Source organism: Malus domestica, chromosome 03 (genome assembly GCF_042453785.1).
Source record: "Malus domestica chromosome 03, GDT2T_hap1".
In the NCBI taxonomy this organism is placed as follows: Eukaryota; Viridiplantae; Streptophyta; class Magnoliopsida; order Rosales; family Rosaceae; genus Malus; species Malus domestica.
Window position 1 is genome coordinate 34543591 of NC_091663.1, and position 25307 is coordinate 34568897.

At 37.6% G+C, this 25307-nt stretch overlaps 1 protein-coding gene and 1 long non-coding RNA gene across 2 annotated transcripts; both read left to right on the plus strand.

Moving 5' to 3' along the window:
• The first annotated feature begins 10012 nt into the window (after positions 1-10012).
• Positions 10013-16560, plus strand: LOC103432413 (sulfate transporter 3.1). Its single transcript, XM_008370599.4, has 12 exons — positions 10013-10563; positions 10799-11006; positions 11843-12014; positions 12550-12615; positions 13346-13459; positions 14447-14563; positions 14699-14825; positions 15131-15417; positions 15528-15718; positions 15814-15899; positions 16010-16086; positions 16199-16560. The coding sequence occupies exons 1-12, from the start codon at positions 10227-10229 to the stop codon at positions 16385-16387; spliced, it is 1971 nt and encodes a 656-aa protein (XP_008368821.3). The 5' UTR covers positions 10013-10226; the 3' UTR covers positions 16388-16560.
• Positions 16561-19045: 2485 nt separating this feature from the next.
• LOC139194565 (uncharacterized) lies at positions 19046-20109 on the plus strand. The gene is made up of 3 exons (XR_011579535.1): positions 19046-19619; positions 19712-19880; positions 20014-20109. It is a non-coding gene; the product is annotated as an uncharacterized lncRNA (long non-coding RNA).
• The last annotated feature ends 5198 nt before the right edge of the window (positions 20110-25307 follow it).

Sequence of the window (25307 nt, forward strand, 5' to 3'; positions counted from 1 at the left end):
TCCAAGCTCTTACTTTCTTCCCCATCAGTGTAAAAGTAGAAACATACTTTATACAGATATAAGGTCAAAAAGATAAAATAGCTTAAGGTCAAGGTAAGTTTGTAAAATACGATAACGTCAAAATAAATATGTACTAAAATATAGGTCGAAAACTCATGCTGAATTATTAAAATTGAAAACGGAAAACGTTTTCCTCAAAACATTTGTAACGACCTAAAACAATTAACTAAATTAAAGGAAGTTGAATACTTATATTGAAACTCAAAATTGAAAGATGATAGTGGGTCTCGCCCAAGAATTTGTAACCTTACGTACTCCAAGAACAGATGTGTCTTTGGGTCGAGCCCCAACGATAATAAATCTGTAACCACTGCTGAAGACAGGTCTTCCTGCCCACTTGCTTAATGAACCCAACAAATAAGCTATCGATATCACAGTCTGCCGCCCACAATATCGACCACACATCTCGATAAGCAAGTAGTAATTTCCTGAGGATGTACAATTCCACACGTCGTAAATTCGATCCTCCAAATATCAGTCCATAATACTCCTTTATCAACCAATGTTGCCCGTAGGAAACTCTCGTACCATGTCGTAAAAAGTGTCATACACCAAACCGAACAAACAGAAATTATCGTCGTAAAACTCTATCCAGTACCAAACATCATATTTTCCTCAATTCTTCCAAATGTGACCAACTACTCCAGGGTTTGGCCAACGAAGAACCCACTTGGCCACGGTACTTTGGGATTCAAAAGAAATGGCTACCATGTTAGTAGTAGACCCAAAAGCTCGAGCCAAGCAATCAGAAAACGATAAGTCACCTTTCCCAACAAGTAGTATCTCTTGGGAACTGTTGCAATGCTCAATCCACCTCTCCATTTTTGCTTAGTTGCAGGTTTTTAGTCAACAAGGTCAAAGTTGGTGGAAAGAAGAACAACTCGTAAATGGTCAACCTAAAAACAAAAGAGAATACACACTTTTTGAGAGAAGTGTAAAGATTATCCAATTCTCACCTCGACCATGCTGTAGTGCCATCCCAGAATGCACCAAACAGATCTGCTAGAAGTGTTTCAACATCCACATACTCACAACAATAAGTTTCAGAAGTGAAGCAATGGAAATATGCATTGAGACGAACACATATTGTTGGAAAATAATCGATGTGAGGCCCATGAATTATAGTAAGATGGTGATACAATATGATGACCTTCTGTACTAAAACTTTCGACCAACTCTTACTAAAAGACCGCTCAAACCTCACGCCCACATGCTTGTGAACCGAATGATGCTGGTGCGACATAGTGGAAAGCTGCGTTGAGGTGAACACATCACATCATCGAAAAGGTCTACCAGAGTAAGATATGATGGTTATGAATTGTAGCAAGATAATGAGTGGTGACTATTCGATTCAGCGTGAAGATAGTGATATAATCTGCTAATCATCTGCACCACAATCTTCACCAGTCTCTTACCAAAAGACAACTCAAACTTCACACTCACGATGAACTCTTTATGGTAAGTCTGGCAAGCTTGTGAAAAAGGTTATGCTCCTATCGTTCTTATCCGAACCGAAATGAACTGGGTGCACACTTTCACTGAAACGATCGATCATGAATTCTTCACTGATTGAGCGAAAAGCCGTGCCGAGAAGGCTGAAAGAATACTCAAGAATTTGAAGGTCAAAACAAGTCCATTAAAATCTAGAGTACAAGATATTGAGATTTGAACCAGGAACCATGTCGAGAACAAATGTTTTTTTTTTTTTTACACCTTCCGTATAATGTTCCGGCATGATCCAGTTCACATTGAGAAACAAACAAACAAAGGAAGGTAAATATGCAGAAATAGAAGTCACTATTTCTGATTATTTGGTAAATCATCATAGTAAGGTCAATTGATTTCTTAGCCAAAAGGAAATAGGTCTAAGCTCAAGAATAGTTAAGAACTGTTAATAAGATTTGACGAGGTCAAAGACATTTCGCAATTCACGATACTTTGTGAGAGCTGTTTCAAAGTTCAAAAATTAAACATAGAACCTCTGAATCAACAAAATGACGAAGAAGAAAGATATAAAGCAACCTGCGAATGTATGCAGTGACACAATTGGCTACCTTAAAGTGATGCCTCTGAGCAAACCAAAGCTTAATGAGTCCAGAGAAGTTCAGAGTAAAGTTCGATCTTCGTACAATGATGAATATGGTAAAGTCTCAAGCCATTACACTGAAAATTACAAGGTTGAACAGTTAATGGACAAGAACATTAGTCAGTTGAGCTACAAACAAGAGGCTAAGTTCACCTCTACCGAAAAGTTCGTGGACAAGGCACTAGGGTTTTACCACCGAGTACCAAACCCAGGTGAAGTTCAAGGAGTTTAATTATCCAAACAAGATTGGATCTTCATCATCCAAGTCCAACTACCACAACAACAAGAATTGTAACTCCATTTTGGGAAATTGATGGGAATAACATCTGCTACCAAGGAGTTTCCTAAGAAAAGTGTAATCTCTAGACAAAGTCAACTCTCGAAGGATTTGATGTGAAGCTGACGGTCAAAGGTCAATGAACTTGACTTCGTCGTTGGAATAAACAAGAAGGTAATCGATAAAACAATCACCGAGAATTGTTATAAAGATTCACATGAATTTCTTCAGTGGTAATGAGTTTGAGAACATTGATTTGCTCCCACCAACTACCACCTACTAACCGTCGTCACAACTAGCACTTACTCGCTTCCTCAATATGCATTTCAAAAGTTTCGAGTAATTTCCAAGAGATATGACTCTACCCGTCATTCCTAGGGAACGCATGTCGCAGAGTACAACACCGCTTCATAACTCCAGTTGGTCTTAGTCAATTCGTACTGCCAAGATTTTTCCGCTTCCCAAGATTTCGATGTAGAGCCGACTCTACCCGTAATTCCTAGGGAACGCATGTTGCAGAGTGGCATCGCCATTTCGGATCTACAGTTGGTCTTGACTAGACTTCCTCAAACTGAGATTTCTAAAACACGTCACTTCTAATTAACACCGACTCTGCACACCATTCCCAGTGAATGCATGCCGCAGAGAATCGATCCGATGTTGAAAGTCGTCCAACAAATCAAACACGTCACCGATGAGGCACAATCCCAACACGAATTCTTATATTTCAACCAGAATGTGACAATTGAAATAGAGAAAAGTTCGCACAACTACGCCGAATGGCACCAAATCTAGAAGTTCTGACATCCAAATGATGTCAAAATCGACACACTACTTTAGTAAGAGAAGATCCTAAGTATGCTCTGAACAAACCACGCTCTAATACCAATCTGACACGCCCCGATCCTGATATTTCCTCGAATACCAGGATAGGCACGTGCTGGCCGACACCCGAGGGTGACGAAAGCCATTTATTGAGTGCAAATGTTGAAAACAAGGAATTGATAAGGTTTATAAATATAAAAGAATAAAGAATATGCATTTAAGGAACGTGTTCAAAGCATACGACTAACTAGAACACCGAAAGAAATAATATAAAATTGAATGAAACAAAGGATGGATCCTATACCGAGAGGACTCGAAGATACCGAGGCGGTAGTGCCTGGATGCCGGGATTGTATACCTCGATTCTAAGTCCTGAAGGAGGCGCAAAACAAACATGAGTGGACCAATTTGATATATAAATAGTAAAACAGTTATCAATGTACTAACCCCCAGGTTTTATGAAAACACATATATAATGATAAACATAGGCTTTCTGAAACCTAGCATGTTGTGCAATGTCTCAAATCATAACTTGTATATATAATAATCACTAGTGAATTGTCCGATAACCCCCAGGTCCCATGTCGGCTCCCCGTCTCTGAGCAGACAGTCAAAGGAAAATACACTTCAGGCCCCATGCCGGCTCCCCGTCCCTGTGCTAAATAGCCAGAGGAAACACACTCCAGGCCCTATGCCAACACTAAACCGTCGCCCGGGACGGACCGGAATCTATCCCTATGTCCCGTAGTGGAAAGGACCACTAGGTAGGTACAAAACCACTGAACATATATATATATTGAAAAGCAACTTCATAGTATAAAGTCATCCATCATCTATACTATAAAGAGGTGTTCAAAACATGTTTTAAATATCATATCGTCATCCATCGGATATTCTATAAGAACATGGGTTATAGGAAAAATAGTAATAATTCAAACTAGCCTTAGTAAGCATGTTATCTCAAAGTGTTTCATAAAACATAATCATTAAATCATGTCTTTCAGGTATGCATTTCTACTATTAAAACATGCATTTTTAGAAGGGGTCCACTCACAGTACTTCGCCGCCGAAGAGTCACGCAACCTATCGAAGAAGGAACGCCACAGATAATTGCCCCTAAGCACATAAAGGGTCCAATTAATAAAACTCTATATAACAATTGAATTTGGGAAAATGGACATTGAAAACGGATTCAGAACGTCGAATTACCCTAAGAAGGGTCCCGAATAAATTCTGTAAAAGTCAATAGAATATTCCTAGAATATTCCCTAACGGAATATTCCCCAAAAAGGGTTTGGACCGGTTAAGGTTTAGGTTTAGGTTAAAAGGTTAATGGGTTTAGGCTAATGGGTTAGGGAATTAGGTTGATAAAAGGCCTAGGATAAATATTTGGGTTTAAGGTTTTTAAACTAAAAGGGTTTATGGCTTTAGGGAATTGGGATTAGGATTTTAAGGAAATGGGCTTAAAGCCCGGCCCCAAGGCCAAGGGCCTAAGGGAGAGAGAGACAGTCTGAAGGCTTAGGTCTTTGGGGCTTCAACACAAACAGCCCAAAGGGCCATTAACTTAAAACAATTTAATAAAACCAAAAAAATAAGAAAAAAAAATGGGTTTGGGTTGGGCTCGGCAGGAAAGGCCCAAAGGGCCTGGGTTTGGTGGGTCGCCGGACCCAAGGAAGAAGAAGGCCGGAATTCGGTCGGAAAGTTCTCTAACTTTATACGCTCATAACTTTGTCAATACTCAACGAAATCAAGCGAGACAAAAACAAAAGTTGTAGCCCTCGAAGAGATAAAGAGAATAATACCTTGCACGACGTCTAACTCGTCGTGGTTTGACCGGAAAACGCCTCGAAAGCCGTCGGACTCGCCGAAAACTGGGTAAGACTCAAATGAGTATAACGTCTTCAATACTCAACGAAATTGGGTGAAACAAAAAGGAAAGTTATAGTACTCAGTGAGACAAAGAGATTGATAGCTTTCACGCCGGCCAACTCCCCGTAGTTTGACCGGAAATTGCCTCAAAAGTGGCGGTGCTCGCCGGAAAATTTGGAAAAGCTTTCCCGAGCTATTTTCTGTGATTCAAACGTATACACCACTTAAAACAAGCTTCAAACCCTAAAACACATCCCAAGGGTTTTTAGAAGCTTACCAACGTTGAAAAATCAAGAAACTCATCGGGGAAGACGATGAACAGTACCGGCCGAAAAGAAGAGAAGGGTTTGGGGTGTTCTTTCTTCAATTCTAAGCTCACTAGGGTGCTAATGGAGATGTTGATGTTGTTGTGGTGTTGTTTGTTGGGAAGAAAAGCTCTCGGAGGAGCTGAGATAGAGAGAGCGCAGAGAGAGAGTGATGAGGGAGAGTGAGGGAAAAGAGAGAAAGAGGAAGACTTTCAAAAAAATAAAAGAAAAAGCAAAGGGAACCAGGGGACAAAACAGGGGTGGGCCCTTGGGCACACCATTTAAGACCCAAAAACCATTTTAAAAGTAAGATAATCTCAAACTTAGTGAAAATACAATTTAAATTAGGGGTGGGTGTAACAAGCATGATGGTGTAGTTTGTGTGTCACGTTTGTGTGTTTTGGTGTGGTTTTGTGAAGGTTGCAGAGAAGATGAGAGAGCTCGACGAGGGAGAGAGAGAGAAGAGATAGAAAGAGAGAGAGATAGATGTGAGGGTTGCTTTTCTGATTGGGGGACAGAAATGAGGGAGAGATGGGATTGGTGGGAGAGTGAAAATTGGAGGGGATGCATGGGTAGGATAAAAAGGGAATCCAAGGGATAGGGTTTCAGATTTCCTACGGTAAAAGGAAATCGAAATATATCCGAAGAAGATATTTTTACACTTTAAAATCTACGCCGACTCGTACTAGCGTACAATTTAAATGCGATAGCGAGAAATAAAATGAAAGCGATAAGAATACGTCCACGTCACTTGCCAATAAGGGCATAATCGTCAAATTGCATATTCAGGGAGAAATTACATATGAACATTAGGGACGGATCGTCACATGAATTGTTGATTCGTCGTGCAAAGAAAATAATTTAGGTTAACAATATAAAATTAAATAAAAATAAAATAAATAGAGTTTAAGCAATGAAATATTAATATTTGCCGCGCAAAGCTTGTAAAAAATAATAAAAACTATGAAAATAATTTATTTTACAATTTAAAATAAAAAATTAAATAAAAAAGAAAATAAATTGGGTTTAGGCGATGAAATATTTAGATTTCGTCGCGCAAGTTTTTAAAAAAAAAAAATTATTTTTTTTAACATATTGCACGACGAAGTTTAAAATTTCATATATTTGTTTCTTCGCGCAAGGGGTTTATTTTACTAGTATAATCAAGCTCATGAGTTCAATAATAATTAGAATCACTCTAAGTGTATGGATTCTTTTAAAATTAGAATCAAAATTCAATTTGTATTACGCTATTTTGAAAGCCTGAGGGGCAAATAAAATAAATATATAATGCGGTTCAACATATATGGGATCATTTTGTCAAAGTATTGTGCTGGGCATAGGCTTGTTATTATGCATGAGAAGATAGTTTTTGTCTTTAGATAACCTTAATTAGTTGTCCCACTTTGTATTCTGGGACACACCCTCATGCCCGTGATACTGTCACAAACACAAGATATATATATATATATATATATATATATATCATCAACTGGAATTTTGGTTCAGTAATATTATTTTGTATTAATTTGTCTCCCCTCGTTGAAACCCATCTGCTTAATAGAGTTGGCTTCGTGAGTTTACGACTCGTACTTAATCATTGTCAAGGATGACATATCCTCGAATAATATTTACTATAAAGATATTAGTTCATTGTCGATCTACTACCAGTGGAGAGAAGTGCTGTCGCATCAATTTAGTCCTCGCAAGTCAGCAGAATATAAGGACGTAAGACGTTTCAAAAAGTAACACTTTATATGCTTTACGCAGGTAACCAGCAGCTGAAGAGCATTTCAAATTTGACCCCTATTTTGATTGATTAATTCGATGAATTTGTGACTGAGAATGATCAGATCAGCCCTGTTTTGGATCAAGTTGGCAAATCCGTTAATGGTTTTTAATTTGGTACTCGACAAGGTGAATATTCGTATCAAAAGGCTAACTTATTTTGTTTCAAAACAATACTTGATTTATGATTGTTAAACTTAACACGTGAATAATCTCTCTGATACAATATTTTAAAATGAGCACTAATTCTTTAGTGTAGAACATTACTTTCGACATAACTGTGCATGTAAAGACAAATATCCTCTGCAAGTGAGCCCTCTACCACAGTGGTGAAGAAGAGTGTTGCCCTTGCACCACGGTATAGCTAGGTTCAAATCTCATCGACTCCTTAATTTAATATCTAATATAACAAATTCATTGGTTAAAAAAAAAAAAAAATATATATATATATATATATATATATATATATGTATCCTCTTTTTTTCTTATGGAAAGCATTATTACCACATTTATTTTTATTTCTCACACACTTTTGTTAATTATTTTTTCATTGATTATCTTCAATTTATTCGATCTGACAATAAAAAAATTAAAAAATGAAATTGTTATTGATATTCTAAATTTCTCATTGAACACTTCAAACTTTCTATATTTAGAAAGTAAAATACACTTGTGAGGAGTGTAAAATGAAATTTTTAACACTTCCCTAAAAAAATATGTAAAAAGTAAAAATGAATATATGAAAAGATACTACCTTTCTTTATATATGTCTTAGGAGTCATGTGTTTTTCACATGAGAGAGAGGATATTCAGGGGTAGAAAAAGTTTTGTAAAATGACATATACAATTACTTAAAAAGGAAAGGTAATTAATTAAGATCACGTAAGCATGGATGCAATTATAAAAGTGCGCAAATTAAGAATGATTTTCTCAGTCTGCCGAAAAAGAAAAGAATGATGATTACCAACTTTGATGATTTGACTGCTCCCTACATGAATATACATTAACATATACACCTTAAAAATCAAGCAATTTTTGGCACTCTTAAGTTTGAATTAAGAATATTATTATTAATAATCCAGTCAAACCAGCCGAGTTACTATGTACGGAAAGGGATCTTTTTCGGATCCATTCCTCCTAATTCATTAAGTTCTAGAATCTAGATCATTGAAATTTAATTCAACGACTAAAGTTATTATAACTTTTAAAGTGGATCTCTATTTATAACCGTTGGATCAAATTTCAATGGTCCGGATCCCTAGACCTGATAGATTAGGAGAAAGGGATCCGGAGAGGATCCCTTTCCATTTTGTACATACCATGGAACTAAACTAAAAATTGTGAGCTGGACCTTGAACTTTTGTTTTAGGTTGAAGTGTTACTCAAAAAAATCATTACTCCACATTGTGTAATTCAGTTACACTTCGGTCCCTTTTTTCCTCTTAAATCCTTTAATTTTAGGTTGAGGTGTTACCAAAAAAAAAAACATTACTCCACATTGTAATAAGTTCATGAACCAATATGCCAATTTTATTCTGAAGATAAATACGATAAGCTAGAGATAATACGAAATGAGTTTGATGAGATCATAAGTTTTGTGACACATGTTTATTTAATTACTATATGCTAGAAATAGGAATTAGAATTATGTTAATTCATGATTTCTGAGATGTTCCTCTCACATATGTAATACTTAAAAAACAGAGAATAATTAATTAGGTGGAATATTGGATTTCTTACCAATCTTTCTTTCCCTATTAACGATTTCTTGCAAGTGGCCTTTTAACGTAGTGGTGAAAATATGTTAAGTTTTAGCATGATGGTGTGGGTTTAAATCTCGTTGATGACTAATTCAACATCTAATCTAAAAAAATATATCATTTGACCAAATAAAAAAAAAACAATTTCTCATATTCATAACCTCTCTCTATATTTTTAAGGGACCTGGATTGTCTGCCCTCCTCATCTCATACCCTTCCCATCCCTTCTATTTATGTGGTCACGGTTAAGCCACGTCAACATTTTATATTCCCATTGTTTTTTGTCTTATTATTTCTATAAAAAAATCAATATAAAATGTTGACGTAGTTTAACCATGATCACATAAATAGGAAGGGATGGGAAGGGTATGGGATGAGATCAATCCAGGTAAGTCGGTAAACGTGCCAAAAGTTATACCTTAATAATTAGGTAATCTGAGAATATCAAAACTCGATGCATGGCAATTACCTGCAAATAACTGTCTTCCACAAACTAATCAACACTCTTAGTCTTAAGCCAACACGTGTTGAGAACAATTGAGATTCATAGATATATAATAGAACAACCAATGAGAGTGCACCACATCTTCACAAGTGATGCCATAGTGGCAAATAACGAGTAGGCCACGCCCATATATGCATATCCAAATCCTATTAGGTATTTCTCCCCAATTCGTTCCTTTTCAAGAGTTAAACCACTCCTTTCTTCTTATTCGTGTAATGTACAGTGACACTATCACTTGTAATAAAAAATCCTTTAAAAATTAAAAAGAAGAAAAGATCCATAGTATTTGTATACGTGAGCTTCCTGGATTTTGCCTCCTCTCTCAGCTGAGCAGAAGTGAACAAAATAGAGCACAAGGTATGCAGCTAACATATTTGAAGACCTTTACAAACGTGTTGTCCCCCTGTAATCACTAATAAAATACCCCATCGTGGGTCCCCCAACACATTCTCTTTAAAAATATTGAGAAAATTAATCAAACGCTACCTTCCTCCACTTGTATATATTTGCCACAAGCAATCACTCCTCTCAGTCTTAACAATCAGCTTTGATTTCTCTCTCCCTCTCCCTCTCTCAATACTTTCCACAGCTTCTTGATTTCTCACCCTACTTCCCACCACATTCTCCAAATCTTTCTCCAAATTTAGCATAACCCAAATTTGTACTCCATTCAATACTTTTACAAATTGTGTCACGTTAATTTGTTCGTACCTAGCTAGCTATTTGGAGATCACTTCCCCTTCGTTTTATTATGAGTACTGATTATGCGTACCCTTCAACCAATGTGGAGGACTCTCTACACCGAGTAGAGATCCCACCGCATCAACCTTTCATCAAAACATTGAAGTCTTCTCTCAAGGAGACCTTCTTTCCTGATGACCCATTAAGGCCGTTTAAGAACCAAACTACTTCAAGAAAATTCATTCTTGGCTTCCAGTACTTCTTTCCAATCCTCGAATGGGCGCCTCGCTACACACTCGAGTTCTTGAAATCAGATCTCATTTCCGGCATCACCATCGCTAGCCTCGCGATCCCTCAGGGGATTAGCTATGCCAAGCTTGCTAACTTGCCACCAATTCTTGGCCTATGTAAGTAGCCTTTATAACAAAATTAGTCACTTTTTTGCCTTCATGTTATTCATGCTCCCAGTTTGTCGTTCTGCACTCAGAACTCAATACTATCGGAATGATATTATCTTTTTTTTCTCCAATTTTAACGGGAATGGATTAATAACAATTATAGGTCACAGGTGTCATGTGCGAGTTGGGTTGTGATAGATTATTGATTTTATTTGTTTATTAATTAAAATAATTACTAATGCAGATTCAAGCTTTGTTCCACCATTGATTTATGCCATGATGGGGAGCTCAAGAGATTTGGCTGTGGGGACTGTGGCTGTGACCTCACTTCTCACAGCTTCAATGCTGGGGGCTGAGGTCAATGCTGCAGAAAATCCTACCCTTTATCTTCACCTTGCCTTCACCGCAACCTTCTCTGCCGGAGTTTTCCAAGCCTCCTTGGGTTTGTTGAGGTTAGCAATTACTAATGATTCTTTTGTACTACGGTCTAGTAGTATTCCTCTTTTCGTCGCTTATAAGTGAGAGGTCTTAGGTTCAATTCTCGTCAAAGGCGAATTCGAACCACATTATTACTAATCCATTGTGAGGCTAAATCCTCCCCCTCCCCTTTAATATAGATAATATCTTTTGGTTAAAAAAAATAGAAGCAAACTTTTTTTTTTGTGTGAGTATATCGATATTTTTACACTAGGAGAAGGATGATGAGTTCGGCTAAGCCACACAATGGGCAGCCTAATTTGGTATCGAATTCACCATCTACGAGATTCGAACCTATGATCTCTCACTTCTAAGAAAAGAGGTATACCACATACTGAGTAGCTAGAAGCAAACTGGTTAACTTTTCATAAAAAGACAGAATAACATATGATTAATTGTAGTGGAACAACAAGACAATCTCAAATTGTACTTGTTTTCTGGTTTTTTTTGTCTTTTAGGAGAAATAACTTTGTCCTAGTTCAATATAGACTAATGAGATTCGATCACAGTAAAGCTCATTTTTGTAACGGGTCGTATATATTCAAGATCCTGCATAGATAGTGATCGATCACTTGGCAATGATCGATCATATAGCTTCATATATAGATCGGAAAAATAAAAATAAAAATAAAAAACAAGATAAGAATAGAAAGAAGATAAAAATTATAATCCGAATTTATTTTTCTGTTTTTATATATATTTCATATTCTAGGGGAGAGCTGAGCCGCAAATTTGCTTATAAATTTTGTGTGTATTTATATATGTATATATATATATTGATATATAATTTGATTCGACTGGATTATTGCAGGCTAGGGTTTATTGTAGATTTTTTATCACATGCAACGATAGTAGGGTTTATGGCGGGGGCAGCAACAGTGGTTTGCCTGCAACAGCTAAAAGGAATTCTAGGGCTTGACCATTTCACCCGTGGGACCGATTTAGTGTCAGTTATGCGCTCTGTTTTCAGCCAAACACATGAGGTTTGTTGTCCCTTCCCTGCACTTTGTTACCCACACAAATAAACCAATATCACAATTTTATAAACCTCATACACTTACTGATTCATTTCCACATGTTTAATTTCAATTAATGGAAAAAGATGAGTGGAAATTAATGAAACTTAACGCTAAGGTTCTATATAATATTGTTTTTAAAGTCATATATGATATATCTTGTCACATATGACTAATTATATATGACTTAGACAGTTATTGTGAAGATAATATTATTTGTATATACTTATGAGAAAATGTTATTAAGGAATTTAACTCTTTTTTGTGTCATCCTAAGATGAGTTCGATTCTTGACCTAGCTCCGAGTGGCCATGCTGAGGAAAAAAGTGAAAAAGTTCAGGGCATTTTTCTAAAGTTTAAAGTGTTTTTATTTCAAAAGGCATATGATGTGTTGAAATAACAATAGGCATAGAAGAATTTGAGCAAGAAAGTTTGCATCTTTGGCTTTTTAATTGTATATATAATTCTATTTCTATCTAACAATGATTGATGGTTGTTGCAGTGGAGATGGGAAAGCGGAGTTTTGGGATGTTTATTTCTTTTCTTCCTCCTCACCACAAAATATTTTGTAAGTGAATCGAACCGACCATATCTTAATTTCTTGTTTATTAATTTCATATACTTATTTTGTTTTATAATGCTTATTCTTTATATCTTTCATGTTTTAATTAACCTTATAGAAAATTAAGCTCTCTTCTGTCGCGCAATTATATGTCTACTTAACCAGAAAATTAAGCTCTCTTCTGTCGCGCAATTATATGTCTACTTAACCAGAAAATTAAATAACATAAAATTAAAAGTAAAAAAAAAAAAGTTATAATTCAATTGGATTAAGAGGGGCATTACTTAAATAATTTATAGAAAAGCATCACTGGATGGGATGCATATGTCCTAATCAAAACACTTCTTGAACCTGCTTTGCATCTCACTTTTTCCAGCCCTCTAATTTTCATGGCTTGGAATCGACTTTTAGGTATATATAAAAAAATTTCAACCCTAATTAACCAGCTCCCACTTCAAACATCAACTAAAAAACTTTCAAAGATGATGACCCCGGCCCATCTTCATCTGCATGTTAAAGTAATACTAGGATTTATTAAATAATAACAAAATTTAATTAATCCATGACAAGTGAACTTTTAAAATAATATATATACTTGGCTTTGTCATTAGAATCATTGCTCTAGTTTTGTTTATGTTGTAACTTTTAAGCAGGACGAAAAGTGAAATTTTAAATTAATCCTAATGTGCTCATATAGTTTCTTTGTCTTTATATGTTGGACAACATGATAACGCAGAGCAAGAAGAAACCTAAGCTCTTTTGGATATCAGCCATGGCACCTTTGACGTCAGTAGTTTTGGGAAGCGTTCTGGTTTATCTCCTCCATGCTGAGAAACACGGCGTTCAAGTGGTGAGCTCTCACATCAAACTAAAGGGAACACGTAACTCTAATCTCTCCTCACAAGAAAAAAACTTTCATGGAATAGTCGTGTAGCGTTATGTGTCAGTCTCTCTTAAGACCTAGTTAAAACGGTCAAGACACAGAGAGCTCATGAGAGTTGAGACCGTCCTATATATATTTTGCTCCTCTTTTGCACTAGATTCTTTTATATCATCGAGTGTATATAGTTGTATGTCTACATCTCACATCATGAAAATCACATACACACGAAGGCACACATGGAAAACCATCTTTCTCATGCGAGAGATGTTATCATGACATCACGTATATATGCTCGTACATATATTTGTCTATGTCTCACGTTACGTGGCAAGAAGTGCAAACACCCAAACATATACATGGAGTCCGTGATCACCACCCATAAGGACATGGATCCTATCTGAATCCAGTTGTCCTAATCCACCTAGTCAAATTATCCGGGTCATTGAAATTTGATACAACGGCTACAAACAAATGTTCACTGTATAACTTATAACTTTAATCGTTTGATCAAATTTCAATGACCCGAATAATTTGACTAGTGGATTAGGACAACTGGATCCTAAGAGGATCCATGTACACTTAACTTGCAGAAGACATTAGGAACAGTTTGGACCACCATAAACAAATACAAAGTAGGTCTACCTCCCCACCAAATTTAATATTGGGCCAAACCGAAATATGATTGTTCGAACACTGTATCGTCTACATTATTCGACTCCCCACAAATAATAGCATTGGGTAGTGACTGGGTGGAACCTTAACTTTGCCCTATCTCACATGGCATTATGTGACAGTTCTGGTTGCTAGGTCATGCTCAATAGATTCAATACCTTTTCCTTTTCATTTCTTTTGGAATTTAAAAAAAAATAAATATTCCTTTTTTTTCTTTTTGTTTTTTACACGATGACAAACGATTTCTAATTAATGCCTGCATTTTCTGGTGAATATATTCAGATAGGAAAGCTGAAGGAGGGGATTAATCCATTGTCGTTTGGAGACTTTGTGTTTGTGTCTCCTTATCTCACAACAGCTTTTAAAGCCGGTGTCATCATGGGCATCATAGCTTTGGCCGTAAGTATATATATCTTAATTAAATTCTTGATTACTGTATTAATTATTGGTTAACACCACTAAGCACCATAATTAATTAATAGCTTAAAGTTGTTAATAAATTGATTATGGAATTTTGTTGATAATTATGTGCAGGAAGGAATAGCAGTTGGGAGAAGCTTTTCCATGTTCAAGAATTACCACATCGATGGGAACAAAGAGATGATTGCCTTTGGGATGATGAACGTTGTTGGTTCTTGCACTTCTTGCTACCTCACTACAGGTATATTAATTACCTAATTAGTGTAGTCTCCTGAGAATTGTTATTGTTGAAGAGAAACACTTCTAGGATCATGCATGTATACTAGTATAGAAAAAAAGGAATCATGTATCAACTATTAACGTCAAACGACATAATAGTTTAGTACAATATCAACTGAGTCCAATGTTTTTATTAATTAAACCAGTGTTTGAAGTGTTTTTTACAATGAAATTGTGATTAATATTTGTGAAGAGCCCTTTAATTAAATTCATATGCTTAATTATCTCCTCTCATTAATCACATGAAATTTCTTCAATAATTTTCAGGGCCATTTTCCAGATCAGCAGTGAACAACAATGCAGGATGCAAGACGGCAATGTCAAACGTTATCATGGCAATTGCGGTGATGTTCACATTGTTGTTCCTCACACCATTGTTCCACTACACTCCCCTTGTTGTGTTGTCTGCCATCATAATCGCCGCCATGCTCGGCCTTATAGATTATGAAGCCGCAATCCACCTCTGGAAGGTTGACAAGTTTGACTTCGTCATCTGCATGAGTGCGTACATTGGCGTCGTTTTTGGGAGCGTTGAAATCGGCCTAGTCGTAGCAGTTCGTATTAATATATGTCACACTGAAATTACACTGTGCTAATGAAAAATTATTGTGTGTTATGGTAACAACGGGTCAATAACTTACGATGGTTTGACTTCTTTATGCAGGTAACAATATCTGTGATCAGGGTGCTTTTGTTTGTGGCAAGGCCTAGGACTTTTATTCTTGGAAACCTTCCGAATTCCATGGATTACAGAAATGTTGACCAGTACCAAAGTGCAAGCAATATTCCTGGAATTCTGATACTTGAGATTGATGCTCCCATTTACTTTGCAAATACTAACTATTTAAGAGAAAGGTACTTAAAATTTACAACTGAAAATTAACAGTGTTACATGTAATCAATAGGAAATTAAAGCTTGATGTCGACCTAAACTGCTATATTTTTTTCAGGATTACAAGGTGGATTAATGACGAGGAAGATAGGATAAAATTTGCAGGAGAAAGTAGCTTAAAATATGTGATATTGGATATGAGTGGTAAGGGAAATTATTAAAAAATAATCATGTGTTAATCAATTCCCTTAAAGAAAATAATGGTAAATTATTCAATTAGTGGTACTAATCACCCTATAATTGATTCCTTGCAGCGGTTGCTAACATAGACACAAGTGGAATTAGCATGTTTGAAGAAGTTAAGAAGCTAATTGATAGAAGGGGACGTCAGGTATAGTCTACATTCTCTTATCGTGACTTTTTTTTTATATTAAATTGTCAATAATAGTTTTAATATACAAAGAGCACTAAATTTGACACCGTGTTTCGTTTTATGCAATTAGCTTGTATTGGCGAACCCCGGAGGTGAGGTGATGAAGAAGATGAGCAAGTCGGAGTTGATCGAGAAAATAGGTCGGCAATGGATTTATCTCACAGTTGCAGAGGCAGTTGCAGCATGCAATTTCATGCTTCACACCACGAAACCCGACCCAATCAAAGATCAAGAACCCGGCGCATGGAATAACGTCTGAGTTGCATGGCTAGCTCAATTAGCTTGTCTACGTATGTGCCCGTGTAATTTTATGTATCACATAAAGCAATGTGAAGTGTACGTAAAATATGATGAGGACTCATTGAAATGAGAAATGAGTCTCATCGTTTTATGTTCTTGGTTGCTTAATTAGTGGGAAGTTGGAAGCGTTAATTGTTTTCCCTCTCTCGTCTTTAATATTGTAAATCTCATAACGAAACAAAACTTCACATAGATTCATTTTTGTGAGCCTGAATTATTAAGAATAGTCCATTTATGTTATTCTTGTGCATTCGGGAACATCTGATAAACCTGGAAAAACATTTATACGTGATTGTTGAAATAGGTCTGACGACTATGATTTCATGCAAGTATTGGAACCAAATGAATTTTGGCTCTTGATTTTGGATTAGCTAGCAAGGACGCCTAAGAGTCTAAGGGTGCGTTTGTTGCATCAAACTATCTCAGATTGGACTAACTTGAGAAACTAAACTGGATTGGCTTATAATAGACTAAGATGGAGATTGTCGAGCTAAAAAGCAGGATAAATAATATTATATCATTTAATTCATAAATATTAATATTTTATTATTATCCTATCCTTTTCTCCCTCTTTTCCTTCCTTCACCGTCACTCCCTCCTTCTTTCTCTCCCTCTTTTTTTTCACTTCTCCGTCCCACTCTTCCTCCCAAATTAGACATCTCGATTCCAGTCTCTCTTTTTTTTTCCGTCCAACTCCCTCTCGATTCCAGTCTCTCTCTCCTCTCTCCCTTTCTCTAGCTCTGTGTTATTTGACAAAAACTCACATCTCTATTTTTTTCGACGAGTTGTAGGTTTTCCATCTCGTTTTCCGACCAAACCTCGTCGAATTAGATGAGGTTAGCACCACCAACAAACTCCTCACCATTCATGGACACAGGTCAGAGCTTTGCATGCTCGAATCTGGCATGGATTCGAAGAAACCCAAATATGCCGAGACTTTCATGACAATTTCAAGCCACCTTCGACCATCTTTTGGCCTCGATTCAAGTAGAATCATAATCCCCTCACTCCCAGCTTCAGTTTGGTATATTTTATGTGAAAATTGGTTGTGAAACATATTTGAAAGAGGGTTAAATCGGAAAGTTAACAGCAGTGTGTGGTCGGAGATCACGAGGAATGGCCATGAGTGGTCATCAAGCAGGACAAGGACCAAAGAGAGGATGATCTTAGCTAGTCCCATGGTTCTCGGGGGTTCTCGCTAAGACCGGATAGTCCTTCCTTTAGTCCAGGCGAGTAAGAGCTAGTCCAGGCGAGTAAGTGCTAGTCTCACTAACTCTAATACTTGCTGGGAACAAACATAGGACTGGATTAACCCTTAATTATGTCTAGTCCAGTGAATTTTAACGAGGGCAAACAAACACGTAACGGCTTGTTTTCCTTTAAAATACAAAATAGGTTAGGTGATGAAAGGCTTAGATTGAATTAACAGCTGTTCGTGTTTTGGACAGCTCATTGATAAGCTTCTTCTACTCAGATGGAGGAATCCAATGTGAATGAATCAATGAAATCATCACTGCAGTAGCAACAACGTTGAAGATTCTTTGTGTTTTGTCAATTTCTTCTTGCTAAAACCAATGATCTCTTCACTAAATTTAACAGCACCTTTTAAATGATTGAAAGCGTTTTTAGAAAAAACATTTTTGGAACCAATCCTTAGTATAAAAATGTAAGTTAATCCTGGAAAAGCATTTGAAGTGCTTCTTGCAAGAAACACAAGCACACAACTAGTGCTTCTTTTAGAAAGCACTTCAAAAAAACACTACTTCCTAAGTAAGTCCCTACTTTCATATCAAATGAACCGCTCAAGTTACAAGTAAAGAAATCAACATTATCCCTTGATTGTAAGATTGTCATTGTGATGGGTTTTGATTGATTGAGCTAGGCTTAAAGAATATTATCTCCTTAATGACATTAATAATATCCGTTCATCGTAAATCGTACGGACAATTTTTGTCAGGTATTTATACTCAATTTTAAATTAAAAAAATTACAATATTTTTTTACTATACAATGTACGATGAACAAATGTGATTGGATGATCCCCAGGATCCTCACAAAGAGAATCCGGCGAGGATCCTCCTGGCTAAAAATTGACAGTGTTACATTATTAAATTAAAATTTGAAGTTAACACAAAGTGCTACATGTGTTTTCAGGATTACAAGGTGGATTAATGATGAGGAAGATAGGATAAAATCTAAACAGGGGAAAGTAGCTTTCTATATGTTATATTGGTAATGAATAATAGCAGTGCACTAATTAATCCCTCAAAGAAAATATTGGGACACTATCTAATGAGCAGTATTAATCACCCTAATATTGATCCCTTTGCAGCTGTTGGAAACAGAGACACAAATTGAATAAGCATGTTTGAAGAGGTGAGCTCTAGGTACAATATATACAATGGCGGAGATCATCACATTTTTGCGTAGCTTCAAAATTATTCTAATCACATTGTTGCCTGGCTAGCTTCAGAAATAGATTATTATTGATTAATTCGTTCTATGGTTACAAAGTAAAAAGTTTCCTCAAATAAAAAAAAAGGGGAAAAAAGAAAACCGTGTAATCAAAAAAGTAGTTGATGAAACAGATACATAATCAATGGATAAAATAGAGAATGACTGATACTCAGTTTAGCAGCGCCGTTTGAGTAGTCCAGTATGTCGTTATATGGGTATGGCAAGGCATCAGTCTCTGGTGAAGTTGGCGAAGGTGGCGGAGCAATAGAGGGAGCATCGGGCGTCTCAGGGCTATCTGCAGCCGGCTGCAGTGAGCTAGCAATCGGACGATCAGCGGGCGTCACTGGTGTATCCGTGGCCGGAGTAGATGGCGTAGCCATGGAGGGTGCATCGGGGGTCTCCGCGGCCGACTTCGGTGGGCTAGAAATCAAAGGATCAGCGGGCGTCACTGGTGTATCCGTGCCGGGCGCGGGTGGCGTTACGATGGAGGGCGTAGCGGGCGTCACTGGTGTAATCGTGATGGCGTGGGGTATCGTAGCAATGGAGGGCGTGGCAGGCGTTATTGGTGTACAGTACCACTGATAGGGGGCGTCGGATGATTGGCATGAGCGGCAAAGTCGGCATGGCAACGGGCGTGGTTTTGGCTGATGATGCAGTTGGTACTGGGGTGGGTTGGCTGTGTCCAATATCAAAAAACTGAGATGAAGCGAGGCATAAAATCAAAAAGCTAACAGGTATGTTCAGGTTCGACATCTCTCTCTCTTCTTTCTCACTTTCTCTCTCTAGATAGAAGAACACAAGTGAGTAATAGTATGGTAGAATGTAGGCAAAGGGAGGAGGGGCATCATGATATAGTAAACTACCTTTTTCCAGGCCTCCATGTTCCCCAGTTACAATTGGTTTTGCATTTCAATTGGGATTTTGCGTTTACCTTAAGTTTTCCAGTTGTCGTTTGGAAGTATCCAGATGCTGCAGGAAGGAAACCAAATGAACTGGTAGGGTTTCTGCTCCTAAGTACACTTAAAACTTTTCATACTCTGAACTGGGAAACACATGAAATTGTTAGCTTTTTCGGTAAGTATGTTTCTTCGTTTCCTAATCACAATTGGTTTTGGCTTATTCTCTTAGTTCCCCTTGCTGTACGTCTTAGAAAGCCAATGAGGCCTCAGTGATCTGTTCGGCGAGGGAAAGGAAGGGGAAGGGGAAGGGGAAGGGAAAGAGGAAGAGGAAAAAGAGGTTTTCGAATCAATCTAAATGGTAAAATCGCATATAAGAATCACATATATGTATGTTTTTTCTGTAAAATACTTTCACAGGGCTGCTCTCCAGAGGTCTTAAAAAACTTGTGAGGACTTTTATATAAACTATTAGATTAATCTAAACTGATGGGCTTATATTATCCTGTTACACTTAAACAAAATGAAACGCAAATAAATAAATAAAAGTATTCACGCAGTCGGCAGATTTCACAGAAATTAGGGTGCGTTTGGTACGTGGGATGGGACGGAATAGAGTGGGACGGACGCGTTCCGTCCCATTTTTGGTGCGCTAAAATTATGTGGAACACGTGTCCCACGGAACGAAAATGGGTTAAATTTTGGTTCCCCCTCCCCCCTAGAACGGGTTTTTCCATCCCGTGGAACACAAAAATCATAAAATTTAAGACAAAAATACCCCTTAGCTTTTTCAATATTTACACCTTCTAAATCATACAACAAACCCTATCTATCCTCTTCTCTTTTCTGCCACTGTGAAGTTCTTCATCCCTGCATCTCCCCTTAGAAAAAAGAAATCTTCTTTCTGGTTTTTTTTCAAAAGTTTAACCCAAAACTAGACCCCTTTCACCTCAAATGTCGTTGCACCTTTTGGAGTCGCAGGATACCACATGAACCGACTAAAACCCGAGCGCATCTGCAGACCGAAACGCCACCGATACATTGTTGAGAAAAGCACCTTCATCGCAGCTGAACTTGTCCAGATACGGGAACCATCGACCGCCGATTTGGTGCGTAGACTCGTGGCGGCGTTCCATTTTCATCAAGCGCGCGACCTCGTTTTTCTTCCTCAGAAGCTCCTCCACGGTTTCCTGAGTCAGGGTTCTCCAGCAATTCTAGGGTTGAGTCCGCGGAGTGAGCTTCGTTTGTGAAATCTGTGGCAGCTGCTTCGGATGAAATTGAAGCGTACGGCCGCGAAGGAACATTGTACGAAGCAAGCCTGAGCACTAATTTCAATTTCAAATCACAAAATTGAGTTAGAAATGTGTGTATGAGTGTCGAGAGAGAGAGAGAGAGTACCTTGGTTGGAAGGAAGTGAAGAGAATAGGAAGGAGGGGGAGTGGAAGAGAGAGACGGTGGGTCGATTGGTTCGGAGGGGGAAGGTGGTTGAGGAGAGAGATGTACAGACTAGGGTTTTGCAGGCGCTCATAGTTCCGTCCCGTCCCAAGCCTAACATTATACCAAACAACAGACGGAACTGGGGTAAGTTAGTCATTTTAATCTTTGGTTTCGTTTCGTCCTGCGCTTACCAAACGCAGAACGGAACAACTCTCCCGTTCTGTCCTATGCATACCAAACATAACATGCAACCACTATTCCGTCCCGTCCGCGTACCAAACGGTACCTTATATAACCAACATTCGAAATCGAAACGATCGAGTTATCGAATCAAAAAAGCAACAAATTGTGAAGGTTTTTTCTTTTTCTTTGTACAACAATAATAGTCAGGCTGCATAATTTGGTAAATCCACCACCAACCTCCCCGTTCCTTGATCAGAGCACTTCCACCGGAGGGGAAGTGTGCCAGCACCCAGTCAAAAAACCAGGCTGGGGGTTAGTCAATCCACTCCAGTCCACAAACTTGTTTGGCACCCAACCCAAGCTAGGCAACAGACCAGCCCATTTTTTACTGACCAAGGGACCGCCCTATTTGGTTGGCGTGTGGCGTTCACTTCCGCATTGGCTCGAGTAGGAGACAAGAAAACAGGCGACGGGGCTCGCTGGCAGGCGCACTCACCATTCACCCGGGCTCAGCGACATGACCCTCTCTGTGCCGTTGGATTTACAACGGCTAGTTTTTCTAGACCGTTGGATTTCCCACAGTTAAAAAAAAATTGAATTTGACTTTTAAACTAGATCGTCCGATCACATATCAACAGTCCACGTTTTTTCCCCAACAAAAAAAAAAGGCCCAACGGTCAGAATTATGACCGTTGGCCACGTGGTAGCTCGTTGGCTGTTGGATTTGAATATTTTTCAAATCCAACGGTTCAAATTAATTAACTACATTAAAATTAATTAAAAATTAATTAAAATTTTAAAAAAAAATACAGAAAAATTTTTAAAAAAAAAATTCTATAAATACCTAACCCTCATCTTCCACCTTACACCACATTTCAATATTTTCTACACTTTCTACACTATCTACATTTCAATATTTTCTACACTTTGAGAGAACAAAATTTCTTCGTGGAAGCACATTGAAGATGTTACGTTGTGTGAATGTTGGGTTCACACTACTCATGACCCGATTACGGGTAATAAGATGGATAAGCGAGAAATGTGGAGTAAAATTACGAAAGCGTTTTGCAATGTACATAGAAAAGACGCCAAAACTAGTCAAAGTCTTCAAGGTCGTTGGAAAAAACTCAACGCATCCTTTACTTGTTGGAAAAACGTCATCTCTCATGCTTCCGGTAATCTGCGTAGTAGGACAAGTTTAGCTGATCAGGTGACAATATTTTTATTTATTTATATGCATTCCACCCACATCAATATTTTAATTTATTTAATTTCTTATGTAATTTTTATGTAATTTATATGCATTCCACCCGCATCAATATTTTAATTTATTTCTTTGTGTTACACCCGCATTTTTTAATACTATCTTATCCCACATTTTTATAGACACTACAAGCACAAGCATTCTACAATGCAAAAAACCAAAACAAATCATTCAACAAATGGGAATGTTGGCAAATTGTCAAAGATTGCCCCAAATACAAAATTGTGGCAACCGGTCCAGAAGTTGTCATGCACGGCATGGGTCTACATAGTTCGCTAGAAGCAGACACGACCGAACAAGAAGCCGACACATTTGAAGACACGGAATGGACACTTGAACAAGTGTCGGAGACCCAATCGACTCATCAGTCCCTCAGGCCTCAAGGTAAAAAGGCATCAAAGAAAGGATGAGGTTCTGGACATGAAAAGCATTCGCAAGGCAGTCGTAATTTTTTACTTGGGAAGAAGACCTAGAACATGAAAAGCATCCTCTTTTTGCACAAAGTATGGATCATGGTTGCAAACAGCACTCATGATTTTGTCGAACAAATTTCGTTGCATTCTAAAACGACGTCTAAAAACATGATCAGGGAATACGCTTTTGGGAATAAAATAATCTTCCAAGAGATATTTACCTTGTTTTTCCCTTTTTCTATCGATGTTTGCAGCACGTCTAGGTTTGGCTATCTGACCCACAGCTTTCATGAAACGGCGGGAATGTGAGGCCCTCTGCCTTCTATGGTGATCATCATTATCCTCCTCCATTGCGAAAGCCTCATCTCTACCTCCACCTTCCTCGAGATTGACCAATTCTTCCTGTTGTGCCAACAACCTTTACTATTGCTCCTGCAACTGTTTATACACTCTCCTTGAAGAAGACATTGTAAGAACTCAAGATTTGGAAACGATGAAAAAGGATTCTGAGCTAAAAAAAAGGATTGAGTTTGGTGTGAGGATGGACGTAGGGATGTAGGGCTTATATGGACAAAAAAAGAAATGATGAGGTTCTGGACAATGCCACGTGGCACTACGTAATTGGTTGAAAATCTTATCGAAATCTTGGCTAAATTATTGTAAACTGGAAGTGACACGTGGCGTGTCGGGATTGGTTGAAAATCTTATCAGAAATCTATCCACAAAATAGTACGTTCGGATAATGACACGTGACGTGACAAAGTTGGTTGAAAATCTTATAGAAATTTGGGCTAAATTATTGTAAACATGAAGTGACACGTGGCATGTTAGGATTGGTTGAAAATCTTAGCGGAAATCTATTCACAAAATAGTATGTTCGGATAATGACACATGGCGTGACGAAATTGGTTAAAAATCATATCCGAAATTAAAACTATTTTATTTATTTATTCTTTTAAAAAAATATATAATATTTTAAATGGGCTGGGTGCCAGCGCATTTTTTTAAAGGTGGAGATACTTTGGCCTATTACTGTTCACTGGGGTCTATTACTATTCACTTGTGAAGGTTTTTTCTTTTCCTCCTTTTATTTTCTGTTTAATCCGTGTGTTGTTTCCCGATGAGAGAAGGAGAAGATTATTTTGATCCATAACAGAATCCCAAATGCAATGCAATGGATGTGAAAGATTTGGGATTAATTAAGGAGTAAGGATTATGGAAGAATGAATGCCAGAAATGACAACAACAAGAAAGAAGATGAGAGGAAAAGGGAAGACGAGGATGAAGAAGACATGGCTGCTCTCCCAAGTCTGAGGATCCTACGAAATCTGAAATAATGGCCTGTTCTCCTTCAACCTAAGAAATCTGAAGTTGTGAACCTCTTTTTTGGAGTTTCATTTTGTTTAGGTGTAACAGGAATATAGAATCATATTAGTATTGCTACCGTTTGATTAATCTGATGGATCGTATAAAAGAAGTCTTCACATGTCCTCAAAAGATGACCGTTTAGCTGAACTCAGTACGAGTGGTAATCATCTTCACTTTGAAGTGAAAGGTCTTAGGTTCGTATCTCGTGGATGATGAATTTGATACCAAATTAGGTTTCTCATTGTATGACTTAACCAAACTTCCCCTTCTCTTAATGTAAAAATATCGATGTACTTAAAAATAAAATAAAATAAAAAGCACCTTTGGAGAGCAACTCAGTTAGGTTGGGACCAAAGTTTATTGGGCTTGTTTTTATGCTTTGACCCAAGACCAACTCAATGTCCAAATTGCATCCACAGACAAACCATCCCACAGCCATTTGGTCACCAACAGTCGTTTCCGTTCTGTTCCTACAAACAACGACCGAGATATGGAAGAACACGACGAGCTCGAACTCGGTTCAGTCATCAAATGTCGGAAGCGCATGTGTTGGAGATGAAGAAAACAGTTCCAATTTATCAACTTTCAATCGCTTTCCTCCCATCCAAACACTTATTTTCTGAGACCATCATAGCTTTACCTTTCATGGCGCCTCCGAAGAAATCAAAGAAAAGCAAGAAAGACAGGAAATTGAGGAAAAGCAAGAGCGTGGTGGTTCCGGTTGAGGCGAAAGCCGTGGATTCGGATTGCATTCCAAGAGAAATAGTGATGTGTGTATTATTCAAAATTTGTTCTAGAATGCTAAAGTCCGTAAATTTATTCATAATTACAGCTCATAATCTGTAAAATGTGGTTTTCAAG

What these genes read in the sequence shown, in the direction of transcription:
- LOC103432413 (XM_008370599.4), top strand. Translation starts at nt 10,227, where the DNA reads ATGAGTACTGATTATGCGTACCCTTCAACCAATGTGGAGGACTCTCTA. An exon ending in GCCTCCTTGGGTTTGTTGAG is followed by an intron (nt 11,007 to 11,842) that starts GTTAGCAATTAC and finishes GGATTATTGCAG; the next exon opens with GCTAGGGTTTATTGTAGATT. An exon ending in TTCTTGCTACCTCACTACAG is followed by an intron (nt 14,826 to 15,130) that starts GTATATTAATTA and finishes AATAATTTTCAG; the next exon opens with GGCCATTTTCCAGATCAGCA.